Source organism: Triturus cristatus, chromosome 8, assembly GCF_964204655.1.
Source record: "Triturus cristatus chromosome 8, aTriCri1.1, whole genome shotgun sequence".
NCBI lineage: Eukaryota > Metazoa > Chordata > Amphibia > Caudata > Salamandridae > Triturus > Triturus cristatus.
Genome location: NC_140591.1, coordinates 285,862,648 through 285,888,873, shown reverse-complemented (window position 1 = coordinate 285,888,873; position 26,226 = coordinate 285,862,648). Strand labels below are relative to the sequence as shown.

At 45.7% G+C, this 26,226-nt stretch overlaps 1 protein-coding gene across 1 annotated transcript in view; it reads left to right on the top strand.

The window, feature by feature from the left end:
• Positions 1 to 26,226, top strand: part of RDX (radixin) — a 573,297-nt gene that overhangs the window by 60,273 nt on the left and 486,798 nt on the right. Inside the window, exon 2 of the mRNA XM_085621534.1 lies at positions 17,263 to 17,333. Coding sequence (XP_085477660.1) covers positions 17,322 to 17,333 — 12 coding nt within the window. The 5' untranslated portion in view covers positions 17,263 to 17,321. The remainder of the gene's footprint in view (positions 1 to 17,262; positions 17,334 to 26,226) is intronic.

The window sequence follows — 26,226 nt, the reverse complement described above, 5'->3', positions numbered from 1 at the left end:
ATATGCAATCTCTCAGCAGACACACCACAGAGATCTTGGACACCATCACCTCGACGTCTTCATCCTCACCGAGACCTTGCTCAACTCCCCACCCCCTCCCCCCGCCAACGCCCTACATTGTCTCCGGTTACAAGATAGCACACCAAGACCGCATCCACAAGCCCTTGACTCCAAACACTATATCTTCCTCGGCTACCTCAGTTTTCACCTTTGACCACCCCAAAGATACCGGGGCCACCAGCTTTCTCGAGAGCATGAACAGCATCGCCTCTCCCAACTCAACAGCACACACATCGCAGGACACACACGACCCCATCTTCACGGCCAGCAGCTGAGTCAAGTACCGCCATACTACCGGGCTCACCTGGACAGACCACTACATCATCCACTTTACCATCTTGGGATCCCTCATCACCACCCCCAAGCCGCATAGCACTCCACACTGCAGCTGGAACAAAGTCTCAGTGAGCCAAAGGACCGACCTCCACACCTCCAACTCTCAAACCGCAACCAACTTTGCTGACAGTCACCCCTGTTAAAACCACCAAATGCAAGAGGTCCTCCAAACAAGCCAGTTGGTACACCACAGAACTAAGAACCATGAAACGCAACCTACAGATGACTCAAAGGAATTGACGTACCAGCAAGAATCCCACAGATCCGGCCACATTCAAAACATCCCTCAGCCAATACCACTATCTCCTGAAGGTGAAGAAAAGGAGTGCTCTTGCTGACCGCATCAAAGCAAGTTCCAACCACAGCAAAGAACCCTTAAACATTGTCCAAGTTCTCCAGCCCCTCTGCCATCAACAATATTGTCACCCCGTCCCAGGAACTATGTGACACCATGGCTGACTTCATCTGTAAAATTTCCACCATCTACAAAAACCCACCACCGACATCCTCTGCCTTCTCGCCCCCAACTAACAATAAACAGGACCACCTGGGACCAGCTCACCATACAATACACCACAGCCATCATGAACTGTGTCCACTTGGAAGCACCCTCCAGCATTTCACGATTCGCAAAATAATCATTACATTATCTGAGTAGCGCGATGACTGCAATATGTTTTTGGCTGCAAAAAAAAGGTCTCTGGCAGGTAGCAAAAAAAACAATGGTGTCATCTTGGCTGTACGTGCACACGTCACTACGTGACACCACACTAGATGATATAGAGGTGGTGAATTTAAAAAAAAAAAAACTTTATTTATAGGTTATTTTAAGTAACAAGCAAGTAACTTCAACAAAAAACGGAACAAAGGAGAAAAGAACCTGTAATGGACATCAGTTGTGGTTATAGCATATGTCTTAATGCACGTTCACTATATAGTTCTGATTGTGTATTGCAGTGTAACATGTCCTTAGACCCCTTGGCAACTGTGGGAGCCGGGCTCGAGCCCATCTCATTGCCACTCTGCGATTCGCCATAAGCAAACCCATATCCACTAATTTGCGCAAATCCCTCTTCAGCAGTCTAGAGTGTCCCAGGAGTACCAGTAATCGGTCAGCAGGAAGGGGCTTGCCAATGATGTCGCTCAACTTCTGGAAAATCAGCCTCCAGAAGTTAGCTATGACTGGGCATGACCAGGCTAGGTGCATAAATCCTGCTGAGTCTGTTGCCTCTTTCACACTCAGCTGTGTCTCTAAGGCCATATCTGTGTAATCGAGCTGGTGTGTTGTAAGTTCTATTTAGGAATTTAAATTGTATAAGTCTGTGTCTACCGTTGAGAGAGATGCGTTTCGTGGACTCGCAGCAGTACCGCCATGTGGTATCTTCAAGGATCGTGTCTAGGTCATTTTGCCACTCCAGTCTAGCTTTAGTGTAGGTGTTATTGCGTTCGTCCTGAACTAAACTATAAATGATAGACACTGTCTTATTAGGAGAGTCCGCGCGTACTATGTGAGTTAGGGGGGCAAACTCCGGCGGCTCCAGTGTGTCCTCACCGAGCAAACCACAGAGGGCGTGTCGCACTCTGAAGAAGTGAAACCTCGTTAGCTTGGAAATGGTATGACCCTCCGCTTCTATTTCGCCTCATTTGCGAGCTGTGCCAGCCGTAAATAGATCCCCAATCTTGGTGATATTGATTGTACCCATTGCCTTCATTTCCACCTTTTTCCCTGCAGGGTGGCAACCATCGACACCATTTCAGAGGTGTCAAGGGGGAATAAAAGATGGCTCCTGCCTGCCTTTTCATCAGATTATGCCGTGCATGCACAGTTGAGTTGAGTCCAAGATCCCAGCGCTCCTGGATGGGGTGCGAAACAATGACACCGCTAGGGGGTCAGGGGCAGCAGCCACTTTTTTGATTTGTATGTGTGGGAGAGCTGTGCTCTGGTGGACTCAATAGCAAGCCTGTGAGCACTGCGCTACTCTATAATAGAGCTCTAGATCAGGAGCTCCCAATACCCCCATGGTATAAGGGAGAGTGAGAATATTACACCCAGCTCTGGATTGCTTCCCAGCCCAGGCCAGCCTCACCAACAGAGACCTACCTTGCTTGAAGAAATGTGAGGAGAGGACCATCGGAATATTGGGGAATAGGTGTCTAGGCAACACCACCATCTTCATAAGAGAGAGGCGGCCTAATAGCGACAGGGGCAAGCGAATCCAGCGTTCTGCCGCCGCCTCCTCCTACATGGTGATTGCCCTGCCATAATTCTCTTGAAAAACCATCTCCGGGTTTGTGTGCACTTGAATACCCAGATAACGAACTGAGTCTGTGGACCATGAGAGGGGGGGGAAGTGTAGCTCAATTGGCTCCATAGCTGGCGTTAGTGGAAATATTGTGGACTTATTCTAATTTATCTTAAGGACAGAAAACTCCCCTTTTTAGGTCTCGGCTAGCGAAGGCTGCGCTTGCGCAGTCTCGCTCGCGAGAATTAATGACTTGGAGAAGAGGGGCTTGCACCCGTCCCTGTTCTCCATTGGCTGGCCTCTTGAATGCTGGCCAGCCACTGGAGAAGAGGTCAGTCACTCCATTTAGGCCCTGTCCTTTTCGGATCGGGGGGCGTGGTTTTTGCGAAAAGTCTCAGGGAGGAGACAACAGCAAAACACGCCCCCGAATCCGAAAAGGAGGCTGCCTTTCTCCCATGCATTTCTGCTCTGCCTCGGAGAAAGGCAGTCGTGTGCTCGTCCGCTCCCCCTTCGTCCGGTTGCTGCTCTGGTCTCCTCACCTCTCCAAGGGTCTTCTTGTTGTACTGCTCAACGTCGTGAAACACAGTTATCTCTCAGGCCAATAAAGAAACATACAACCCTACACGAGACCGACATCATAGCCGCGCCTCCCTCCCCTTCCCCCACCCCAAAGCAAACTTCTCAGAGTTGCGCTCTTCATGGGCTTCCCGAGGCGGAGACATCATAGCCGCGCCTCCCTCCCCCACCCCAAAGCAAACTTCTCAGAGTTGCGCTCTTCATGGGCTTCCCGAGGCGGAGGGCAAAGTTGGCCGCGCCGCTCTTATGAGCTCTGCTCGCTCCCCTACTCTTCGGTGCGGCCACCTCGCCCCGGAGTCTCCGCGGCTGGGCATCTTCTGGTTCTTCGCCGACATGCAGCAAATCGCGGTTAGGGCCCACCGCAATGCCAGACTACCCCCGGCCCAGCGGGGAGATGCTAGCCGGCCGTCCGAGGACCCAGGCGGGGTCAGCAGGATGAATGAGGACAACTACGTTCTGGGAGGGTAGCGAGGTACCGTGGCGGCCGGAGAGCACCGAGCGCGCCACCCCGAGTACACAGCCAGCCCAGGAGGATCACGGGGTGCCCGCGCCGGCCACTGCGCCCCAGATAGACTGCCCGGAAATGCCACCCCAGCTCGGTAAGCCACTGGAAGAACTCACTGTCTCCCTTTTCCGACTTGTTTTATTAACTGTTAATGCTTTCTGTTTTTCCCTACCTTTAAGTTGAGCCCAAAAGTTATACAGATTTTACGTCCCAAAATCGAAACATGGTTTCTTTCAGTGTTTGTGGGCACAGGAAAATAGTCACACTGTACCTTGCAATACAAATATTCCCAATGTCAAAGTGCCCTTTTTGCAGATATGGCAGGTTGAAGGGTACGTTACGTAACCCTTCATCTGATGCTAATGCTCGTCAAAAAGCGACGTCTTTGCACAAGAATTGTGGGTAGTGGAAGTTGTGATGGTGGAGCTGGGAGATAAGTACACTCGGGCCTTCAGTTAACTTTTCGAGCGAAATAGCGCGGTTTGAATTTTGGAAATCAAGTTGCATTACTTTGGAAGTCTAAAAGCTTCAATCCGTTAACTTCGGAGCGTTAATGACCTTCCCTTTCATTTCTTTATTCCATCCACCATTCTTGGGAGTTTTCGAAAGTGCTTGCTGCAGAAGTGAAGGAGTTAAGAACTGAAAACGTTTCAGCTACATAACCCGTGCATTTATCAGTGACTTTCACTTTCACTTATGGAAATGCCAGCGCCCACTAGCAAGCAGTGCAGTAGAGTTGTTCTGGGACTCTCTGGATGTATCTTACACCTCGACTGCACTGAGGACTCTGGGATAAAGAACATTGATTGCTTCCTACTGGAACTATTGCTGCCTGCCAAGAAGGATTACATACTGCCTTCCCTAGCTGTACACTTCTGCCACCTTTCAAAAGTATTAGTTTATCAAGATGGCAGTGAGTGTCTAAAATCTCATGCCAAGCCGTGTGCAGAAGGTATCTGGAAGCACCCAAATGCGGGTGGTGTACAAGTTGGGACTTTTTACAAGACGGGTAACCAACTTCAGCAATTTTAGCAAGGTGTGATGATTTAGCAACATTAATAAGTAAGGGATGACAAGAATCAGAAATTGAAAATCCCACAAGCAGTAAAAACAAGCATTTACAATGCAACGGTCTCGGCATTGTTAAAGTTAGAGCTATTGGCATTGCTCATGACATTATTTTGGTTTATGTTTTTGTTTTTAAAACATGTAGAGAAACGGCATGGTTGTTTACAATGTCAATAGCTTAATCAGTGTGTGTGTGTAGGTGGCTCTATGTGTGGGTGCAAATGCAATAGGTCTCGCAATTGAGAGTGATTAAGCTATTGACATTGTAAATAACAATGCCGTTTCTTTAAATGTTTTAAAAACAAAAACATAAACAAAAATAATGTCATGAGCAATGACAATAGCTCTAACTTTACCAATGCCGAGACCATTGCATTGTAAATGCTTGTTTCACCCCTTCTCGTAGCACTGGGGATACGTTGGTTTCAGGGTCTCTGATGTCTAAGAGTGTGTCATCTGCATATGTTGAAACAAATAAGTTATATCCCGGGAAGCGTATTCCTCTATGGCCATGGTATTTCCTAAGTGCACACACCAACGGCTCTGCTATTATTGCGTATAGAAGTGGTGAAAGCGGGCATCCCTGTCGGGTACCTCTGGCAATCTTGATCGGTGCAGTTACCAAGTCTCCCACCCTAATCCTGGCAGATGGGGAATTATATAGCACCCTTACAAGTTTCAAGAAGACTTCCCCAACACCCATTCTTCTCAATACAGTAGACATGAAGGCCCATTCGACATAATCGAAGGCCTTCTCTGCATCAAGGAAGACTGCTGCGGCCTTTACCTCTGACTTCGTATGTTGAAGAGCGCCAACACCGTAGGTTATATGTCAGATTACGCCCCAGGACGAATCTCGCTTGTTCTATTCCAACCAGTTGAGGCACCAAAGTGGCCAAGCGGTTGGCAAGTATTTGGGCAAAAAGATTGGTATCCACATTAAGTAGGGATAACGGTCTGTATGAGAAGCATTTGTTAGGCGGTTTGCTTGGCTTAAGCAGAGTAGCAATCAATGCCTCTCGCATAGACTGAGGCATCTCGCCAGTTTTACTACTTTCCTTAAACTGAGTGATCAGGTGTGGGGCCAGTAGTTCTTTGAATTCTTTGTAAAATGCGACGGTTAGACCATCTAGCCCTGGTGTGCTACCAGAGCGCATCGTCTTCAATGCAGTGAGGACTTGTTAAGCGGTCTCATTAGGTAATCCCTGTTCCTGTCCGCCAACCATGGTAATTTTATGTGCTTGATATAGTCTAGAATGGCAGCAGGGTCTGCCAATTTTCTGTAGCTGTATAGTTCCGAATAATACTGACTTAATCTATCTACTATAGAGGCGGAATCTCTCAACAGCTCCCCAGAATCGGCATGTAATTCCGCAATCGCAGCCGCCTCCCTTCTGTTACGAGCCAGTGAGGCCAAGGTTGCCCTGGACGTTCAAGTTCACCATATGTTTTGGCAACAGCATATTTCCCCATATGTTTAATTTCGTTATTGGCTGTTTCATGGTATTCTTCGATTGTCTTCTTCAGCTCCTCAGTAGTAGGATCGTCGCCCCCTGCTCTAGTCGCACTCTCGCGCCCAGTCAGTCTACCCTCAAGAAATTTCAGCCTATCTCTGAGGGAGCGAAGGACCCCCTAGTGTTTTGAGATGGCAATCCCTGGGACATAAACTTTAAAGGTTTCCCAGACCGTAGCAAATCGACTGACCGAACCTATATTGATATCGAAGAAGGATTCTATGGCTTCCAAAATGTCGGACTTAAAAACATTATCTAGTAGTGAATATGGCGGAAATCGCCAGGTGAATGGAGCCGGTCTTTTGTGCGGACATTCTATATCCAACTTTATGGGAGAATGATCAGAGTATGAGCGAGGTTGAATTACACAATCCAGAATATGCGTATACAAGGTTCTGGAGGAAAACCAATGATATATTCTAGTGTGTAGATTGTAAGGAGCCAAAAAGTGAATGTAGCCCCCCTACCCCCCCCCAAACTTGGGGAATGTGTGCGCCAAATATCAACCATGTCTAATTGAGTAATACTGTCTATGATAGATTTGACGGCCTTCTGGAAGGACCACCAGAGCGATCCAATATCGGGTCAAGTCCACAATTAAAATCTCTACCAGTAATCTTAGTAATCAATATATCCAGTCCTCGGCCCTTACACCTTGAGATGGCATAACTACCCCCATATCTGTGTCAATCGCCTCTAATGTGATTCCCGATTTTGGGTTAACCCAGTTTAGGACTCCTCTTGCGTGTGTGGAAAAACTAGCAGCATGGAAGGGACCATGTAATTGTCTGGGAGGAAGTAGTTTGCTATCTAGGGGCAAATGAGTCTCTGGTTAGAGCTACATCTATGTTATGCCTTGTGAGGTACGTTAGCACCTTAAGTAGTTTTCTAAAATCATTGAGTCCCCTAACATTCCATGTTAGGAATCGTACCTTGCTACCTTGGCCCAGAGCTACCACTGGATGACATTTCTGTATACACCCATACTATGACTGTTTTACTATACTGCAGATGTATCAGTAGGTAAACTCTTTTGATGTGATAGGTAAAAGTGCAGTACACGTTGTCCAAAATAATAACCCCCCAATCCTCCTCCCACGCCATGCAACCCCCAACTTGTCATGGTCGAAAAAAAAACTACCTCTTTTCAGTATTTTATTGTCTTTCCATCAGTAATTTTCTTGTCTCATTCAGTTTGGCATCTCATCATCCTTCACCTTCCCTTCGTTTTCAGCATACAGGTTGTCCTGAACATCCGCTTCTTCTCCAATATCGGACAAGATAACTCTCAGGATTTCCGATTCTTCGTCTTCCTCAACCACTTCCGGTACAACCACCTCTGGATTTCCTTGGCTATCCGCCTCTTCTTTTACTTCAGGCAGGGCCACATATGTCCATTCCGGTGATTTATACTTCTGGTTAGGTTTCCTTGTTCTTTTGCTCTCTTTAACCACTGTTGGTTCTTCTCCTTTCGATTTTTCCTGACTCGTTACTTCATTCACCTGTTCAGTCCATGGCGAATTTACACGTGTCAGTCGATATCTCAGTCTCTTTATTTTGTTTGGCCACATCTCCTCCTTTGCCGCTCTTTTCAATTTACTTCCTTTATCATTCTTTTCAGTTCTCCAAGTTCTCTTTCTCAGAACTCTGCCTTCTGGTATTTCATCTTCGCTTTCTTCTGACTTTGTTTCAACTTGCCTTTTACTCTCAACTGTTTCTTTTTCCACCACTTCTTTTGTTTTCTCTACTTCTGTCCCTCCTCGGATCTCCGACACGCAATCTTCCTGCTGACTACTTGTCCCTGCTTCTAACTGGATGTTGGAGTTCCCTACACCTCCTCGGGGGTCTTCCGCAATAATCTTTCCCTCTCTCTCTGTATCTGGCACCTGTCCATCTATGGGTGTTGTTTCAGGTGGAATTTCTCTTAACCTTTCATCTGGCACTTCTTTCTCATGGATTTCTTTTATTGTCTCTCCACTATCCTTTTCCTTGTTTTTCCCTTGTTCTTTCTTGGAAGAGTGTGCTCTTTGTTCTGTCTCTGAGTCTGAACTGGTATCAGAAATCTGCAACCTTCTCCTCAGGGAATTACTTCTGGGGACCAAAGTTAAACTCTGCTCTGTTTACCCTCTTTCAGGGTTTTCTTTTTCTTTGTCCTTTGGCTCTCCGTCATCCGACTCAGTACTGGATTCTGATTAATCAAAATACTCCTTTTCTTTACAGTCAACTGGATTTGGAATTCTCAAAGTATGACTTGCATGGATCCAGTTCTTCAATCCAGCACACTCCACAGCTCTTGTTGTGGTCAAGATGACTTGCCTTGGTTTTTCCCACCTGGGAACCAAACAATTTCTTCTTCTGTGTACTTTTATCCTTACCCAGTCCCCTGGGTTTAGATCATGGGCTGGCTTCTTTTCAAGAGTGGTGGCATCCGCTCCAACCTGTTGAAACACAGAATGAACTGCGTCAGCCAGGCTTTTACAGTATTCCAACACCATGTCATCATTTATTGTCATCAGCTTGTTGACTGGTATAAACACATGGCGCATGGCGCGTCCCATGATGATCTCATGCGGACTCAAACAAGTGCTTCTGTCTGGAATTGATCTAATGAGTACTAGAGGCAAGACATCAGGCCATTTCATACCTGTGGCTAAACACATTTTCCCTATTCTGTTTTTGATAGTACCATTAATTTGTTCTACTACACCAGAAGCCTCTGGTCGATAGGCACAATGCAGTTTTTGTCGTACATTCAATGCTTCACAAATCAGTTTTATGATCTCATTATGAAAATGTCCTCCTCTCTGATTCAATTGTCACTGGGAACCCAAATCTAGGTATAAATTCCCTCAACAGTAATTTTGCCACTGTCATTCCATCATTTCTTCTTGTAGGGAACGCCTCTACCCACCTGGAGAATAGGCATACCATCACCAAAACATACCTCAACCTGTTACAAGGAGGCAGCTCAATGAAATCCACTTGCATTCTGGTAATAGGCCCTCCTTCTCGACCTATTGTCCCTAAACTCACTACTGTCTTTCTTCCTGGATTGTATTGCTGACAAATTAGGCATCTTTGACAAATACTCTCAGCTACAAGTCTGAATTTTGCATTATACCAAGTTTGTTTAAAGGACCTAATCATGGCGTCTCTCCCTATATGTCCCTGTCCATGATACATCCGTGCCATGGCAGACATCATGCTATCAGGCATAACTGGTCTTCCATCTCGATAGACCCACACACGATCCTTCTCTCTTGGTGCACATCCTGCTTTTACCCACTGTTTTATTTCTTCCTCTCCTGCTTCTTCCTGCAATTGTCTTACTTCTTCCCATGTTCCCACAGTGTTAGTAAACATTGGGAAACAAGAAATCAATTCCTTTTCCTTTGCCCGATTGATGGAATTCTGATTTCGTGCACAGTATTGCGCCATATCGTTTGCAAACTTATTTCCAGTGGCAATGTAATCACCACTGCGACTATGAGCAGCAGATTTTACCACAGCCAATTGCCTAGGCAGCTGTATCGCCTCAAGCAACTTTCCAACCACTTCAGCATTCTTAATGGGAGTTCCACTTGAGGTTAGGAAACCTCTCTGCAGCCATATTTGGCCGAAGTCGTGGACTACTCCATAGCCTTATTGGCTATCCGTTATCACAGTCACTCTCACGCTTTTCCCAATCTTACATGCTCTGGTCAGGGCAACAAGTTCTGCTACTTGGGCCGATCTTACTCCTTTCAAATAGGATACTTCCATCACTGCTGCAACTGTACATACCGCATATGCTGCACTCAGCACTCCATCATCTGTCCTCAAACAGGATCCATCAACAAACATGACAAAATCACTTTCTGGTAAAGGTTCATCTTTTATGTCAGGACGTGGTTTTTTACAGAAATCAAGTACATCCAAACAGTCATGATCTGCTTCATCTCTTACTTCCACATTTTCTACGTCTTGCAATAATGTTGAAGGATTCACATTCACACATCTTACAAGACTCACATTTATTGCACCCAAAATGACCTTTTCATACTTAGTCAGTCGGCTGTGCGTCATATATTGAGTACGACTCCTTGTTAAAAGAATCGCCACTTCATGAGGTACAAACACTTTCACAGGATATCCCATCACAATTCCCTCACTCTGTTCCAAACTTCGACATGTAGCAGCTACTGCTTTCAAACACCCAGGAAGGGCTACAGCTACTGGGTCCAACATGGGTGAAAAATACGCAATTGGTTTCCTCAGTTTTCCATGCTTCTGTACTAGAACAGAGAGTGCACATCCATTTCTCTCACTACAATCCAACTCTAACTCCTTGTCGTAGTCAGCCATTCCTAATGCAGGTGCTTCACACAATCCTTCTCTCCATCTTTTGAATGCTGCCAACTCCTCTTTGTTCAAATCAATTGGATCTCTCACATCACTTCTTGTCAATCGTACCAAAGGTTTTGCAATCAATGAAAAATTCCCTATCCACTGACGACAATATCCAACCATTCCCAGAAACATTCTCACTTCTTTTTGGGTCATTGGTGGACTCATTCTTTTTATGATCCTGATTCTGTCTATGGTTATTTTCCTGTCCTTTCTCAATGCTATGTCCCAAATATTGGACTTCTTTCTTAGAAAACTGTAATTTTGATGGTGACACTTTTAGTCCTCCATCTGCCAAATAATTCAGTAAAGCTACTGTGTCTACCTCACAAGCTTCATGAGTTTTCGATGCCACAAGCAGGTCATCGATATACTGGACTGAGTTTTCAGGCATTTCTAGACTTTCCAAAGACTTCTTCAATAGCTGATTAAATATTGAGGGGCTTTCTGTATACCCCTGTGGAAGTCGGCACCACGCCAAAATACGCTTACCGAAACGAAATGCAAAAATTTGCTGACTGTCATGGTGTAATGGAATAGAAAAGAAAGCATGGCACAGATTAATCACTGTATACCATTCTGCATCATGAGGGATCTGATACAAAATCACAGATGGATTCGGTACACTGGGACAACATGGTACAACAATTTTGTTTATCTTTCTCAGATCTTGTACTATCCTGAACTTCCCACTACGCTTCTTTAGCCCCATTATTGGTGAATTACATGGGCTACTCATTGTTTCTCTCAAAATTCCTTGTTTTATCATTTTCTCAATCACAGGAGTAACTCCTTCGATTATTTCAGGTGTCAATTTATATTGTGGAACATTTGGGTAACTTACTCCTTCTTTTACAGTTATTTTTACTGGATCTACATTTCTCATCAGTCCTACGTCTTCTCCTGTGAAATCCCACACTTCTGATTTTACAGATTGTTTTAATTCTTTTGGTAGTTCGTCAGGGTTAAATACAGCATAGGTTACTGTAACCTCTTTCTCCCTGTTTGCCATTGTCATTTTATACAGCACATCATCATCTGGTGTTTCAAAGGCTATTCCATCTGGAGTACAAAATATGGTGCAGTTCATCTTGCACAATAAATCTCTACCTAACAAATTCACAGGACTGGTGTCGCACACGACGAACAGGTGCATTTCAGAAAATTTCCCTATACTAACTTTCACTGGTTCTGTAAGGTACGTTTTAATCTGTCTGTTGGCTACACCAACTACTTGGATCGTTTAATCCGAGAGAGGAAGATTCTTAACATCAGCTGATCTAACAGTTGATCGAGTAGCACCAGTATCGACTAGGAAAGTAATATTTTCATTATTAACTTTTTTATCTACAAATGGGCCTGTCTGGTCTACTTCTAGAGTTGCGCCAAGTACGCACTCCTCTTCCTCCCTTCGGCACCGTCAATAACCCTCTTCTGAATCGCTTTCATCTCGTTGCAGCCAATACTGCGAAGCTGCGCTAGCGCGTTGCGGCTTATTTACCTGTTCTTGGTTGAAGAATCTATTCTCCTTACTATACTTCTGGCAATTTTTGTTCTGTGGAAAAGGTGGTTTTGGCACCTGATTCTGTTGTGTTACACCCTGCTGTTGTCGTTGCTGTTTACCACTCACCTCATTCTGCACCTGTGGATTCAATGATGGATTTTCATCGTTAGTACTTGGAGGAAATTTACACTCGGATTTCCAATGCCCTATCCTACCGCAATTATGACACGGAAATTTATTTTTAGCTTCCTCAATATTTCCTTTATTTTTCCCAGGATTAAATTTCTGTCTTGACCCAACTTGTTCTGCTAATTGTGCTTCCTGTCTCTCTGCTACCTTTACCTGTGCCCACATAGCCTTTTCTTTCAGTTTTCGCTGTTTTGCTTCGATTTCATCACTGAAATATTTAGCATGTCTCAATACTTCGTCTATTTTCTTATTTTGCCAATCTACTGTATGCTGTTTTATCATTTCACTCATTTCTGGACGAAGACCATATACAAATCTGTATATGAAATGACTCCGATCCTTGTCACACAGATTTTCATCTCCATTGAATTGTTTGAAGGCTAAAATTAACCTCTCATAATAGGCATGTACTGACTCTTTGCTTTCCTGATGTGTTCTGTCAATTTTTACCCAATCTGTCTCTTTAGGGGGTACTTTGTTTTTCAAAAATGCCATAACCTGTTCATATTTCTTCATTACCTCGGGGTCTGGAGCTCCTGTTTTTGGATCCCTTGGGTATTCCTGTGTCGGCCAATCTATTACAATCTTGCACTCTGTCCATAGATCTGCCGGTACTATTCTGTCGAACAAGCTATTTAGATCAATCCACAATACTTTGGACAATTTTACAAATCTATCCATTTGTCTGTACCACTCGACTGGTTTTTCACGCAGTCGAGGGAAGTCATTAGTAAATGACAAAATATCCTGTCTAGTCCATGGGACATGTACATATCCTCCTCCTGGAATCTCTCTCATAGGGCATTCTGTCACAGCCGTCTCTTTCTCTCTCACAGGATAAGCTGAAAATGTTTTGTCTGAAACTTCATCTCGTTTACGATACCATCTGCTCTTCCATTTGTCCACATCTCCCCATTTTCTCAATAAAATAATTATCTCTTTTATCTGACCTATTCGTCCTGTGGTATTCATGTTTTCAATGTCTTTCTCAGTGAAATCTACTCGATAGGGTTTCTGTAATGCTTTTACCTTTTCAATATCAATACCCATTTCATTTGCCACTTCTTCTAATCTTTCATGAAGACTTTTTGCTCTCCATGTTACGCTTTTACACAGAAATAACTCCTCATCTCGGTAGGTTTTAAATTTTTGTCGGGATAGTGCCTACTATTAATTCTTCCAGTACCATTCGTAATTTGGCCACATCTATTGACTGTGATTCTTTGTCTTTCTTTTGCAAGCTTCTCAACCATTCACTCAACTCCTCTATAGATGGTCCTACTGGCTTTTCTACATTTCCTGGTCCAAAATCTTTCTGCGTTTCCGACATTGTCTCTATTATCGTCATACGCTTTTCTGCATCATTTTGACCTAAAAACGGGTTATTTGAAAAGTTCGGTTCAATCATACTTATTGTCTGTCTCCACGGATTCTCACTCTGACTCATTCTTGGTTGTTCAGCCGGTTTGTTACTTTTATAAGGAACCGTCAAACAATGTTCGCTATCTTTCTGTTTATCGAAAATGGGCATTACTGGACCTATTGTTACTAGAACAGTTACTGCTTCCAGATTTTTAGTCAATTCTCTTATTTTCTCGGTTAATTCTAGGGTCGTTTTTGCTAATTCTGCTGAATTTTCTCCATCTAATTTTCCTCCGGACTTCTTCTCTACCTCTCTAGTGGAATTGTTTCTTCCCAAATCTTGGAACTCTGGTTCCGATTTTATGATTCGTACGGTTTCTTTCATTGGGGCACTTGGGGTTAATATTTCTGGTTCTGGTAGATATGGTGGTGGGTTCTTATAGAACATATCATCAAGAACATCATCCTCTGATTCATTCATTCCATACCCTCTCGATTCCACATTATGCCTCTTTTCTACACACTTTCTTCCTTCATTCTCTCCTGCAGTTCTTACGGGAAACAAACCCTCAGTCATACTCTCATTCCGCCACCTTCTCATTCGATCATCATGCGTCTCATGTCTGTATGATCTGCCAAACGGATACCTATATCCTCTACCGTTTCTCTGTCGTTCTCGGTCATGCATCTCGTCCTCCCATTCCGTCAAAGCCTCAAATTGAGTCGGTCTAGGTCTTGGTTCTAAATTCATCATTTTCTCTCTCAAATTTCTCAAAACAGCCAAATTAAATGAACCATGCTCTGGAAAAGCTAACACTCAGTCCTTCTCGGTATACTTGACCCAGTTATCTAACCAAATACAATGTGATATCCATATTTTGCAACCATGAAAGAAGCAGGGGTTTTCGGTGGAGGAAGTAACTGTCCTTCCCTAGTTACAATCGGTTTGTCCTTCTTAAACCACTTCTTAATTATACCAAACCAAGACTTTTTCTCCTTTTCTGGTGGATCGTAATACATTTTCCTTTCTTTCGTGTCTCACTAGTTTCTCCTTAAGACTGTACCGCTATTCTGTCCAATCGTAGCGCGACTCACACTAACACACCAATTCGGAGCGTCTACGTCACTGTCACAATTCTCAAATCCCAGCGCGACTCACACGAATGCACCAATAGGGAGTGTCTACGTCACCCTGTATTTCTCCACTCCTAGCGCGGCGCACACTAATGCACCAATCCGGAGCGTCTTATGTTTCTGACCGACTGTCCAATCCCTGCGCGGTCGTTCTGACGTCCGCAGCCGCTGCGGCAGCTCCTGCTCCTGTCTACCCCTCCTTCACAAAATCCTCTTGGTAAGTTTTGTTTCGAATTCTACAACTCTGTTAGTAACAACATAAAAACTCCACCATTGTCCGCTTCGCTAACCAAACAATAGCAATAGGGGCAGTCACGTTATACGTCTCGTTCAGCCATCTTAACTAGGCCGAAATGGGCAACTTAAGCAAAAGAAACACAAAAACGTAATTAAAACATAGAAATGGCTAATAAAATGTTAATCCCCCGCTAATACCCATATATGTGAGTAATTATCTAGCAGAAAGCAACACTCAAAGCGGTTTATACTCACTTTATAAAGCACAAATCACAATTACATCACCAAAGCAACATGTATCCTGCAATATTCAAATTTTCTACTATTAGTATGCGTACATAAGTTAGTTTACAATTAGTTTAGCCATGTAAAGTGCAATTCCCACGTGTAATTCTTTTTGTTAATATGATAAATATTTCACTGCAAACACATTAATAAGATTACTATTAGTAAATTATTCAAATTAATATAAACATATAGAATGGGGGGTATACAAAATGTTTAACTACCCGCTCCAGCAAGTCCTTACCCGATTACGGGTGTCTGCAGGCAGGCATTCGCTTTCAGGAATGCTATTTTTAGCCCAGCAGATGCTCGCTTTACCAGCGGCAGGAAAGACGCTAATTAGAGTGTTTCCAAGGCAAATGACTCACTTAAGCTTCCCCCGTGTTCGTTACCTCTGCTGGCCGCGATTCACACATTGAAATAGACGCGCACCAGGGGAGCAGGGTGGGGGGGGGGTAGAGAAGCGCTGAGCACGTTGTCAGCAATGCACGGGCCCCTCTAGCGGTCGGCTGACCTCACTGCGCGCTAGCACTCAAGCAAAGTACGACCGCGTAGGAGCAGGGGAGGCTCCCGCTGTCCCTGAATGAAAAATGTGTCCGTAATTTTCACCTCAATTACAGCCTAGTACATGGCAGAAGGCACGGTTAAGCCACACGGGTGAATTTACCCGTTAAATCCAGAAACAATGGTCAAAACCTTGCACAATGTGAGAAACTGAGAGGAGTTGGCCTGACGGCTAGGGCACTCGACCTCGGATCTGGGGAACTGGGTTCGAGTCTCGGTAATGATGCTCAACATCCTGTGATTCTGGGCAAATCACTGAGTCTCGGTAATGACGCTGAACATCCTGTGATTCTGGGCAAATCACTTAATCTCCCCGTGCCTAACAAATGTAACGTAACTGGTGCTATGTAAAGCGCTCTGATACCTGATTGGATTCGGGTCAAGTTCGCGCTATATAAAACACTGCAAAAAAAAAAAAAAAAACTGATCTGAATGCAGCTGGAGCAACGAAGAAAGAGGAAGGAGCGTCTGCGGGGACTGTTATGCACGCAGGGACGTCCTGATTGGATTGACTGTTTACTCTGGTTTTCCCACAGTGTCATGGGAAATGTAGTTTGTGTCAGTGCATTGAAAAAAGGCTGCAGTGAATAACTGCGAAGAAAGGAAAAGCCTAATCCTCGCCTCCGGGTCCTGCCATAGAACTATATTATTTCTGCAGATATTCTTAGTACCGGCACATTGATAGTTTTCAGGAGAAACTGAGTTATTTCTTTGTACATTGTTGAAAGCAACAAGACACTTAAAGTTTTCTAATTGAACGTGTGATTTGGATTTTGTGTCACAGATTACAAAAATAGCACTGGTCACCCTGTTTTTCCGCTTGACAGAAGCAGGGACAATGAATTTTATGGTCTGAATTAGAAAGCACAAGATTACATATTTCTGTGTTTCATTAGTTGTCAATCTCAATCTAGGAGCATTAGCAGTATCCACAGTTGCTATTTTCTGCAAATATATTATGTTTTCAATCTTGAATCCGTGTCAGGAATGGAAATTGAATTTGGAGGTTGCGTTTCTGTGTGTATTTTTTTTTCCTTCCCAGCAGTCACCTTCGCATTCATGCCGTTGCATTAATCATAAATGAATGTTCTTTTAAAAAGCTCTTACGTTCGAATATAATGCTTTTTACCTCTGCAGATGAAGACTCCTCTGTGACTTTACAATACCGTGGCTGTGAACTGTTAAAGTGTTTTGTTAGAACCAGCATTTTTCGTTCTGTCCTGCAGCAAAATGCATAGTGTACTCCAGTGCATAGCTATATAAAAAAAAAAATCACTATTTTGTGTTAAACTTCAACAGAGAGCTGTGGATTCCGTAACAGTAGACATTGGGGACCTGTGCTTCTAACCACAGAAACCATGCCGAAACCGGTAAGTGATGAACTGTTATCTGACCTGTTCAGTTTTCATTCTTGCTGATGCTAGTAATCATTGTCAGTTTGTCTCCTCTGTTTTACTTTCGTTTTTATATTTTTTTTAATGGCATAACAATTGTACATTGCATTTTCCTTCAGTTGCATCTAATACATTAAGTACCCATGGGACACAGCGGATGTCATGAATAGTTTGCAATAACTTGAACTAAGCTGAATGATATATAATACATTATTATTTTGAGTTTTATATAGCGCAAGCTAGACCCAAAGGTATTATAGGTTCTGTAATAACCTTTACATGCTTTCACATTTCCAACTTTCCAGGCAAAGTATTTCTAATGTTGGTAAGTCACAATTTGTTAGGCCATAGTATCCAAGTACCACTATTAACAGTGCACGCATGTTTTTAGCATATGGGGAGACGCCTGCATATCAAGGTCACGTTTATGTGAATATTTCAAGGAACAAGCTTTACATCCATGTGCCAGCGTACCAAATCAAGGAAGGACCTGACCCTCTACAGCTTGGGTCTAGGTTGAACCACAGAATGCGTGTCTCTAGTCTGATTTTTGGTGTGAAGTTCAGCAATATAGAGTTCAAAGATTAGAATGCCCCTCTGTGATATATATCAATCTTTTTGCCCATGAAAGTATTTGATCTGTATATTTGCAATTCAGTTTTTATCTTTTGGGTTTTACCAACAAGTAAAGTACTCTTACTCGGGCAACAGAGCATGGGCCTGTCCATCAGCTCCGACCAACTTGGTCTTGGGCAGTTCTAAACTATATGAAATAAAACTTTCTCTGTGCTACCTCAAAGGTAGATATTGTGTACGCTCAGAATAATCGTATGTAGTTCTGTTGGAGAGTTATCATTAGGCAAACCACCCCTGGTACATCATTCACTTCAGTTCTCTGTCCATAGGGTAGCTACTGCTGGATTATTTCTAGTGGGATTTGATTTGCATTTATCAGTGCTGCTAGTGTCAAGCTGAGATGTGCCATCATGATCAGTGAGCTCATTAGTTCTTATCCTCTTGTCACACCTGACCAAGGAACCTCCCGTTTTGACCATTACTGCTTTAGTTCTACTCCTGAGTAGTGCTTTCTAACATGGCTTTTGGTACGCATTTTTGGTACATTAGAGGCATACTTGGCGTTATGGTGCGATTCCATGGCCTATTATTGTAATAACCGGACATTTGAAGCTGAATCTGTCCATATGAGTTGCTTGTACATGGATGTACATAAACAATACAAGCTTTTGATTTTTTAGAAAAGGTTTTTTTTATCTGGCAAATTGAGTTGTTGGCCCAAATGGAAAGTTCTATTTGATTGAAAAATGTGTATTTTCATACAGCTGACATGACAAAAGGTTGTTATCCCAAAGCACTTTAAGTTGGTAGTTTATTGATGATAAATGCTGATGCAGGAAGACTTACTGGTGTGGTTATGTCCTTTGTGACAGAGGGCACGTGATGCTTTGACTATTATTTAATTAGTGAAGTAGAAGTAGATAATATTAATAATCCTTTTATTTGTATTACAGTTGATAACCTTTCCTTAGATATTGGGGGTGGGGGGTAATTACAGATAATCCTGCTTATTGTGGACATAGTCTAATAATACCATATGATCAGTGTTTTATGGTGTCATAATTTGCTAGTAGCTTGAGAGGGTTTACTAGAACAGTAGTAGCTCTCATTACAGAAAAAATTGGAGACCCCTGCTCTAGGAGGATCTTTGCCATCCCTATGAGCTTGTTCCATCATCGAGTCTGCAGTGAGTTGGCAGGGAGCATACTTTACTTTCTGTTGCGAAGTGCCTGACTTACCCATATTGTGAGCTGAAGTTTGCCCTGTCAAGCAATAGCTTGATCTCTTGCCGTGTATATTTAATGTTCATGATTAGGTCTTTTGGAGTGCTAGCCCATGGCAATACATTGTTTATGGATTTCTATGCTTCATCTCTGTTCTGTTTATCTGTGTTAGTTTGCTACTTGTATTTGAATATAGTACGTTATTAAATTGTCTACTTTTTGTATGCAATCGTCCTAAAATAATCAAAAATATTATAAGAAAATACTGTTAAAGTTAATTGCTCAATTTTAGACACGTTGGGAATCTTTTTCCTTTTTTGTACATCTAAATCTTTTGTTGGTGATGCTTGAAAAAAAACTCTTTACAGCTTGCTTTGCAAAAACGTTTTTAGCCATATATTGTAATCTGGTTCTTTTTGGAAATTATATTGCTGTCCTTACATGTTTCAGAAACCATGTTGTGAAAGATAGAGTGCAGAAATTGTAGATGGGTCTTGGTTGAATTAAAACTATTGGCATCACAATGTTTGGGTAAACAAAAAAAAGACTAGGACACAATTCTTTAACCGCTTGGCTGCTAAGTGTTTTTTACCCTCTATCAGTGGTTCTAAACCTTTGGTCCGCTACTACTTAAAAAAATTAAATAAGATTAACAGATTAATTGTGATTGTGAAAGAATGTATAAAGCGCACGGCCGCCCGAGTGTCCCAGCGCTATACGGTCTGTGACAAGATAGCAGATACAGATGGTGATTACTGAGAGGAAAGCCAGGTCTTAAGCTTTTTCTTAAAACCATATTCAACCTTTGTTTAACATGAATCAAGGGGGAGCTTGTTTAAGCAAGAGCCAGATGAACCTTGGGCACCTTGGATAGATGATTACCAGAGGAGTGTAAGACTCTCACCAGGCTATAAAAGGCAATCCAAGCCCAGTCTGATTGAGAGCCCTGTGCATTAAGAGAGCTACTTAAAAAAAAAAATAAACACTTTCCTATAGGCAGCCAATCTTAGTCGAGAGTGACAAAAAATGTAAATTGTTTTGCCATGCGCAGGATGCCAAAGTAAACACTAACCACTGAGATAATTTGATTATAAAATTAAATTTTAGTGTCAAATTTGATCCCTACGTTTTATACAACAGCTGGTGAAGGTACCCCTGTACATCAGTGGATATCTAAGTTTAAGACAAGGTTATGCCCTAAACTGAGCACCTCTGTCTTCTCTGTTACATTTCAGATGGATGCAAGTCAGCCATTGAAAAACAGCTGAGAGACAGGGCTGAATGACATCCGAATCGATGAACATCCCTTTGCTAAAAGTATAGAGAATCTGGGTGTCCTCTGTATAAGAAATAAATTTGGCCCCAAATGATTCCACCACCTTAGCCAAGGGGCACAATAGATTTTAAACCTAGAGGGGCTAAGTGTAGAGCCCTGAGTGACTCCGACTGACAACCTTCAGATGGTATAAGAATGGGGGATTTGGGGGAGGGGGAATAACCAAACGTCCTTACTCATGTCCTCAAGGGGCATAAGCCAGTTCCAGGCACTATCTCTAATGCCAATCTCAAAAAAGCATGCGAGCAGCCTGTCGTGGGACTGTGTTTAATGCTTCTGTCAGGTCCAACAATAGCAGGACTGCCCTGTCTCCTGCATCACTGCATCTAAGATCTGAGACCTCAACCAAGACCGCCTCAGTACTTTGCCTAGGTCTAAATCCAGATTGGCTCTGATGAAAAAGCCCATTGACTTCTAGATAGTATGAGAACTGTCCACTGACACATTTTTCATCTATTTTAACAGGTGTGAGAAGAAGGGAAATTGGTCTGTAGTTGCCTGGGGCAACTGGATTTGCACTAGGCTTTTTTAGTAAAGGAACAATTTTAGCTCTCTTCCAACATGAAGGAACTGTAGCAGTAGTGAGGGACTTATTCATTTTTTTTTTTTTTAAAACCTATTTTTATTGCAGAGTTGTAAACAAGGCATCCAATAAGTCAACCTGTGCACGCTCGACATCTCAAATCTCAGCTGCCGTTATAACAATGCACACAGCCATTCAGCCCACATCCCAAGGGCCGGGCGGCGTACCAGCACAGTGACTCAGAGTGTTCAGGCGAGCAGCTCACAGAGACGTCAGGTCAACAGCGTAATATAGTATCTGCTTTTACACCCAACCATCTCCCTCCCCACAATCGCCGCCAAAGACAGTCAGCCACTCAGCGTCAGCTGCCCCAGTCTATCCTTGTCCACAGCACCGGTCCACCTTAGCTCCTTCCCGGAGGCGCAGCGCCTGCCGCCTACCCAACATCACCTTAGCGGTACCTAAGGAAAGCTGCTCTAAAGCCCTATTCCCTTCTAGGCCTTGGTCAGAGGGCCGGTCTGCCAGTGCTCGTAAAATCCCTACAACTATACCCCAGGAACTCCCCCCATACCCCTCCCCCAAACCCCCACCCCCCAACTGCTGCTGCGGTGGGTAATACTTGTGGGTTCTGACTCTATGGTTCGCCATTGATCGGGTCTTGCATATTGTCTCTCAAGCCTCAGGGAACCCCGCCTTCCGAATGGTCGTGCTCCGCACCCTCCAGTAGGTAGTCTTGCAGAGCCTGTACTATCATCTCCCAAGCCCTCGCCCACTCCAATCCCTTTTCATTACCTGTCTTGATAGCCTGTCGCCTTCTGAGCACACTCTCACATCCAGACCATTTCAACAACTCAGCCGTCCATCTCCTAACTGAGGGGCCCTCCCGAGACTTCCAGTGCCATGTAATTTCTCTCTGGGCCAACATGAGACCTAGGTCAATGAACTTGCTCGTCACCTTCGTCTTTGCCGTGTGGGGGAACCAGAGCAGAAGGCACGCCACCATGTCGAATTCTACCTCCCGGTCCGTGACCGTGTTCAAAAGCTCTCCCACCTCAGCCCAATATGTCCCCAGCTTCGGGCACCCCCATAGTAGGTGGTCCAGCTCGGCCCCAAGCGCCATGCATCTCGGGCACGCCGCCTCCTGCACCTGAAAGTATCGTCTAATCCGTCCCGGCGTCAGGTAGGCCCTATGTAGGAGGAAGAAATGGACCTGCTGAAATCGGGCATTCCTGCTACCCTTCCACGTTCGTCGCAGAATATGGCTCCAGACCGTGTCCGGAATGGCCTTGCCTATACTTTCCTCCCACGTCTCCTTCAACGCTGTGAGCGGCTCTAACCCCTCCTGTAGCATTCTAGAGTGGAGGCAGGTCACCGCCTTAAGCGTTCCCGCCGCCATCACCACGTATTGGCATGCCGCGTTTGCGGTAGGTTCCACCAGCCCTCCCCTCCAATGCTTTTGTATCGCTGCAATCACCGCCGCATGCAGGAGATAGCTCCCATCCGGAAGGCCAAACTGCGCCTGCAACTCCCCGAAGGGGGCAAGCACCCCGTTGACATAAAGGTCCCCCACCATCTGCATCCCCAACTCCTCCCACTCTGCCAACGAGGACCAGTCGCCTCCATGCGGTAACGCCGTCAGCATCCCCAGAGGGATCTCCGGAGCATACGGGCACACTGCTTTCGCTCTCTTCTTACTTCTGCGCCAGCACAGCTGACGAGTTCTCTCCTCTATAGACAAGCCTCTCAGGTCCAACTTCTGTTGCATTACTATATAAGATAAAATATGTCTCTGGATGCCGGTCCCCCTCCCTTGTTCCGGGCCTCTAAACACTCTAGCAATGTTCTGTGTCAAAACTTGGAGCTGCGCCGCCAGGTAATATAATTCGAAATCTGGGACCGCCAACCCTCCGTCGATTTTGGGCCGCATCAGAGTCGTCCGGGCCACCCTACGACGTCCGGTCCCCCATAGGAGACCGATGACCAACGTCCTCAGATCTTCGAAGATCCGCTGTGGGACCCAGATTGGCAGGGTGTGGAAATAATAGAGCAGTCGAGGCAGAGCCACCATCTTTAACAACGCGACCCGGCCCTGCACTGATAACGGAAGGGAGGCCCAAAAGGTCATGCACCCCTTCAGGGCCCTTATGCAACGCCCTATATTGCCGTCTAACAAGTTCGCGACGTCATGATATATTCGGACCCCCAGATAGGTGAAGCATGTAGCCTCCCAGACCACATCCACCGTTGGAGGGGGATACGGTGTATCTGCCCGCAGTGGGAAAACACAACTTTTCGTCCAATTTACCCGGAGGCCCGACAGCCTACCAAAGCCCGATAGCATCCCCACAGCCCCCGCCAGGGCCTCTTCGGTGTTTTCCAGGTACAGTAAGAGGTCATCAGCGTACAATGATATATGATGGGTCGCTTCACCACAGCTAATCCCACTGTACACCCTCCCTGTCCTCGCCCGTGCCGCCAGAGTTTCCATCGCTAAGGCAAACCACAGGGGAGACAGCGAGCAACCTTGTCTCGTTCCCCTGCGCACCGGATACTCTGAGGATATGACAGATCCCAGTCTGACCCTGGCAGTAGCCGAGGAGTAGAGGACCCTCGTCCATCGCCCAAAGCCATCTCCCAGGCCGAACTTCTCTAGGACCTCATCGAGGTACCCCCATTCTAGGCTATCGAAAGCCTTTTCGATATCCACTGCTAACACTGCCGGTTTCTGATCAAGGTCCCAAACACTATCCATTATGTTAACCAGGCGACGAACGTTTATAGATGTGCTCCTGGTAGGAATAAAGCCGGCTTGGTCCCTATGAACCAGCTTCGTCATGTGTGGCAGCAATCTAGTGGCCAGGATACGACTCAGTATTTTATAATCCACCGTCAGCATAGACAAAGGTCTATACGACGTCACATCGGAGGCCTCCTTGCCAGGCTTCAGCAGCGGCACCACCAATGCCTCCCTCATTGACTGGGGTAGACGCCCAAGCGTCAAGGCCTCCGCGTAGACCAACAGGAGCCTAGGCGCCAACACATCCACATACTGCGCATAGAATTCCACCGGCAGGCCATCCACTCCCGGTGTTTTATTTCTAGCCATCTGCTTGATGGCCACCCGGACCTCTAATAGCGTTATGGGTCCGCCCAGGTCTTTCGCAGTCTCAACATCCACCACCGGGAGCTGAATAGTCTCCAGATAGTCGGTTATTGCAGAGACGCCCACCCCCAATTGGCTCTCATAGAGGCCTGTATAATACGACTGGAAGCGCTTCAAAACCGCAGCCTGCGAGTAGACCACCTCCCCCGCCTCCGTTCTAATGCTCATGACCGGGCAACCTCTGGGTTCCGGGTTAGCTAGCCTAGCCAGTAAAGTTCCCACCTTGTCTCGCTCCGCATGCACTCTGGTAACATACAACTTATAATCAAAACACCGCAGGCGCTCCGTTTCAGTCGCCACTAACTCCTGCACCTCAAGCAGCTCGGCCTGTAAGTCTGGCCGCTCAGGCCTGCGCCGCTCCAGATCCCGCAGTTCTCCCTCCGCCTTCCCCAAATCCGCCAGGACTGTCGTCCGTACATTCGAAAATCTGCCCATACAAATGCCTCTGGCCACCACCTTCATTGCATCCCATTCGATTGATCTCGTGGTAGCTGAGCCCTCATTCTCCCTAAAGTAGCGCTCAACGCCCTGAAGGACCGCATCGCTAAACACCACGTCTTCTAATGTATCAGGTCGCAGCCTCCATGTGGGGACAACTGACCTCGGCCGCTGCCGCTGCCACTGCACCGACCGCAACAATGGGTTATGGTCCGAGATAGTTTTAGTTAAATACTCCGTGTGGGCCATCATGGGAGCCAGGGGACCACTACACAAAATGGAGTCTATCCGAACATGCAGCGCATGTAACGCTAAAAAGAAGGAATAGTCCCTGACTCCAGGGTGTTGCTCCCGCCAGACATCCACCAGGCCCCACCTCTCCTGCCAGTCTGCTCTGTGCGCCGCTAACCTGCACACCAGGGAGTCTGCCAATGGGGGATGTGACCTATCTAGGGCTACATCCGTGATTGAATTGAAATCCCCTCCCAGCAATATGGGGCCTGCCAGAAAATGTGCCAGGGAACCTGTCAAGCTAGCAAAGAAGCGGGCCTGGTCCGTATTAGGCGCATATATACTGCACAGGACCACGCTCTGACCATAGAGCCGCCCCTCTACCGCCACAAAGCGACCTTCAGGGTCTACTAGCTGGTTCGTGGCCTGGAAGGGGACCCCCGCCCTCACCCACACCAACACCCCCCTGGCAAACGCTGAGTACGTGGTCCCAAACACCGGGCCACGCCACCGCTTCTGCAGTGCCGTATGCTCCTGCTTAGTTAAGTGAGTCTCTTGCAGTAGTGCAATCTGGATGCCGCGTCTCACCAGCTGGGTGTGCACCTTATATCTGCGCGTCATAGTTCGAAGTCCACGGACATTCCATGTGAGGCATTTCAAATTAGGTAACGTCCCCATTGCAGCCACTACCCAACAATTTCACCAGAGTCAATGGTCCACCCACAGCATCGCAGTAAAACCCCCAAACTAAAACACCCCAACAAACTCCCCCCACCCCTCTCCCCAGAACAGGACCCAATAATGCAATATCAGCCCCCATCCAAACCTGCAACCGTCCCCACATCCCCTACTCTGTGGTCGTCACCACAGAATGCCTTCAGGGCAACGAGAGGGTGATTCAGAGCCGACCCGGACCCAGCCAAGCCCCCCCCCCGCCCCGAGCCCACGACCCCATGGAGATCACAACACAATACCTGCTAATCCCCAGAGCACCAGGGCATTCATCCAAAGCAGGAGTGGGGAATATGGCCCCACCCCTAGTGTCAACCGTGAAATAGGCCATCGGCTGTCTGTGGGGTGACCGCCGGCCTCCCAGAGCTCTCAGCATCAGAGTTTTCACCACCCGATCGTCCTCCATCCTCACCGGAGTCTGAGCCCACCGATATCCTCTCCTGTTGGGAGCCCGTGATGATCGCCGTTGCAGCCAGTGCTCCCCTCTTGTCGTCCGCCATCTGGTCGTCCCGCACCGCCCTCCTGAGTTTATCACGTTTGCGGATGCGTTGAGATTTCCGCACCGGGATCGGCTTCCCTTTGCGGTCCGTTCCAGCACGATACATCTCAAGCCACGACCACACCTCCTCAGGGGTCTGAAAGAATTG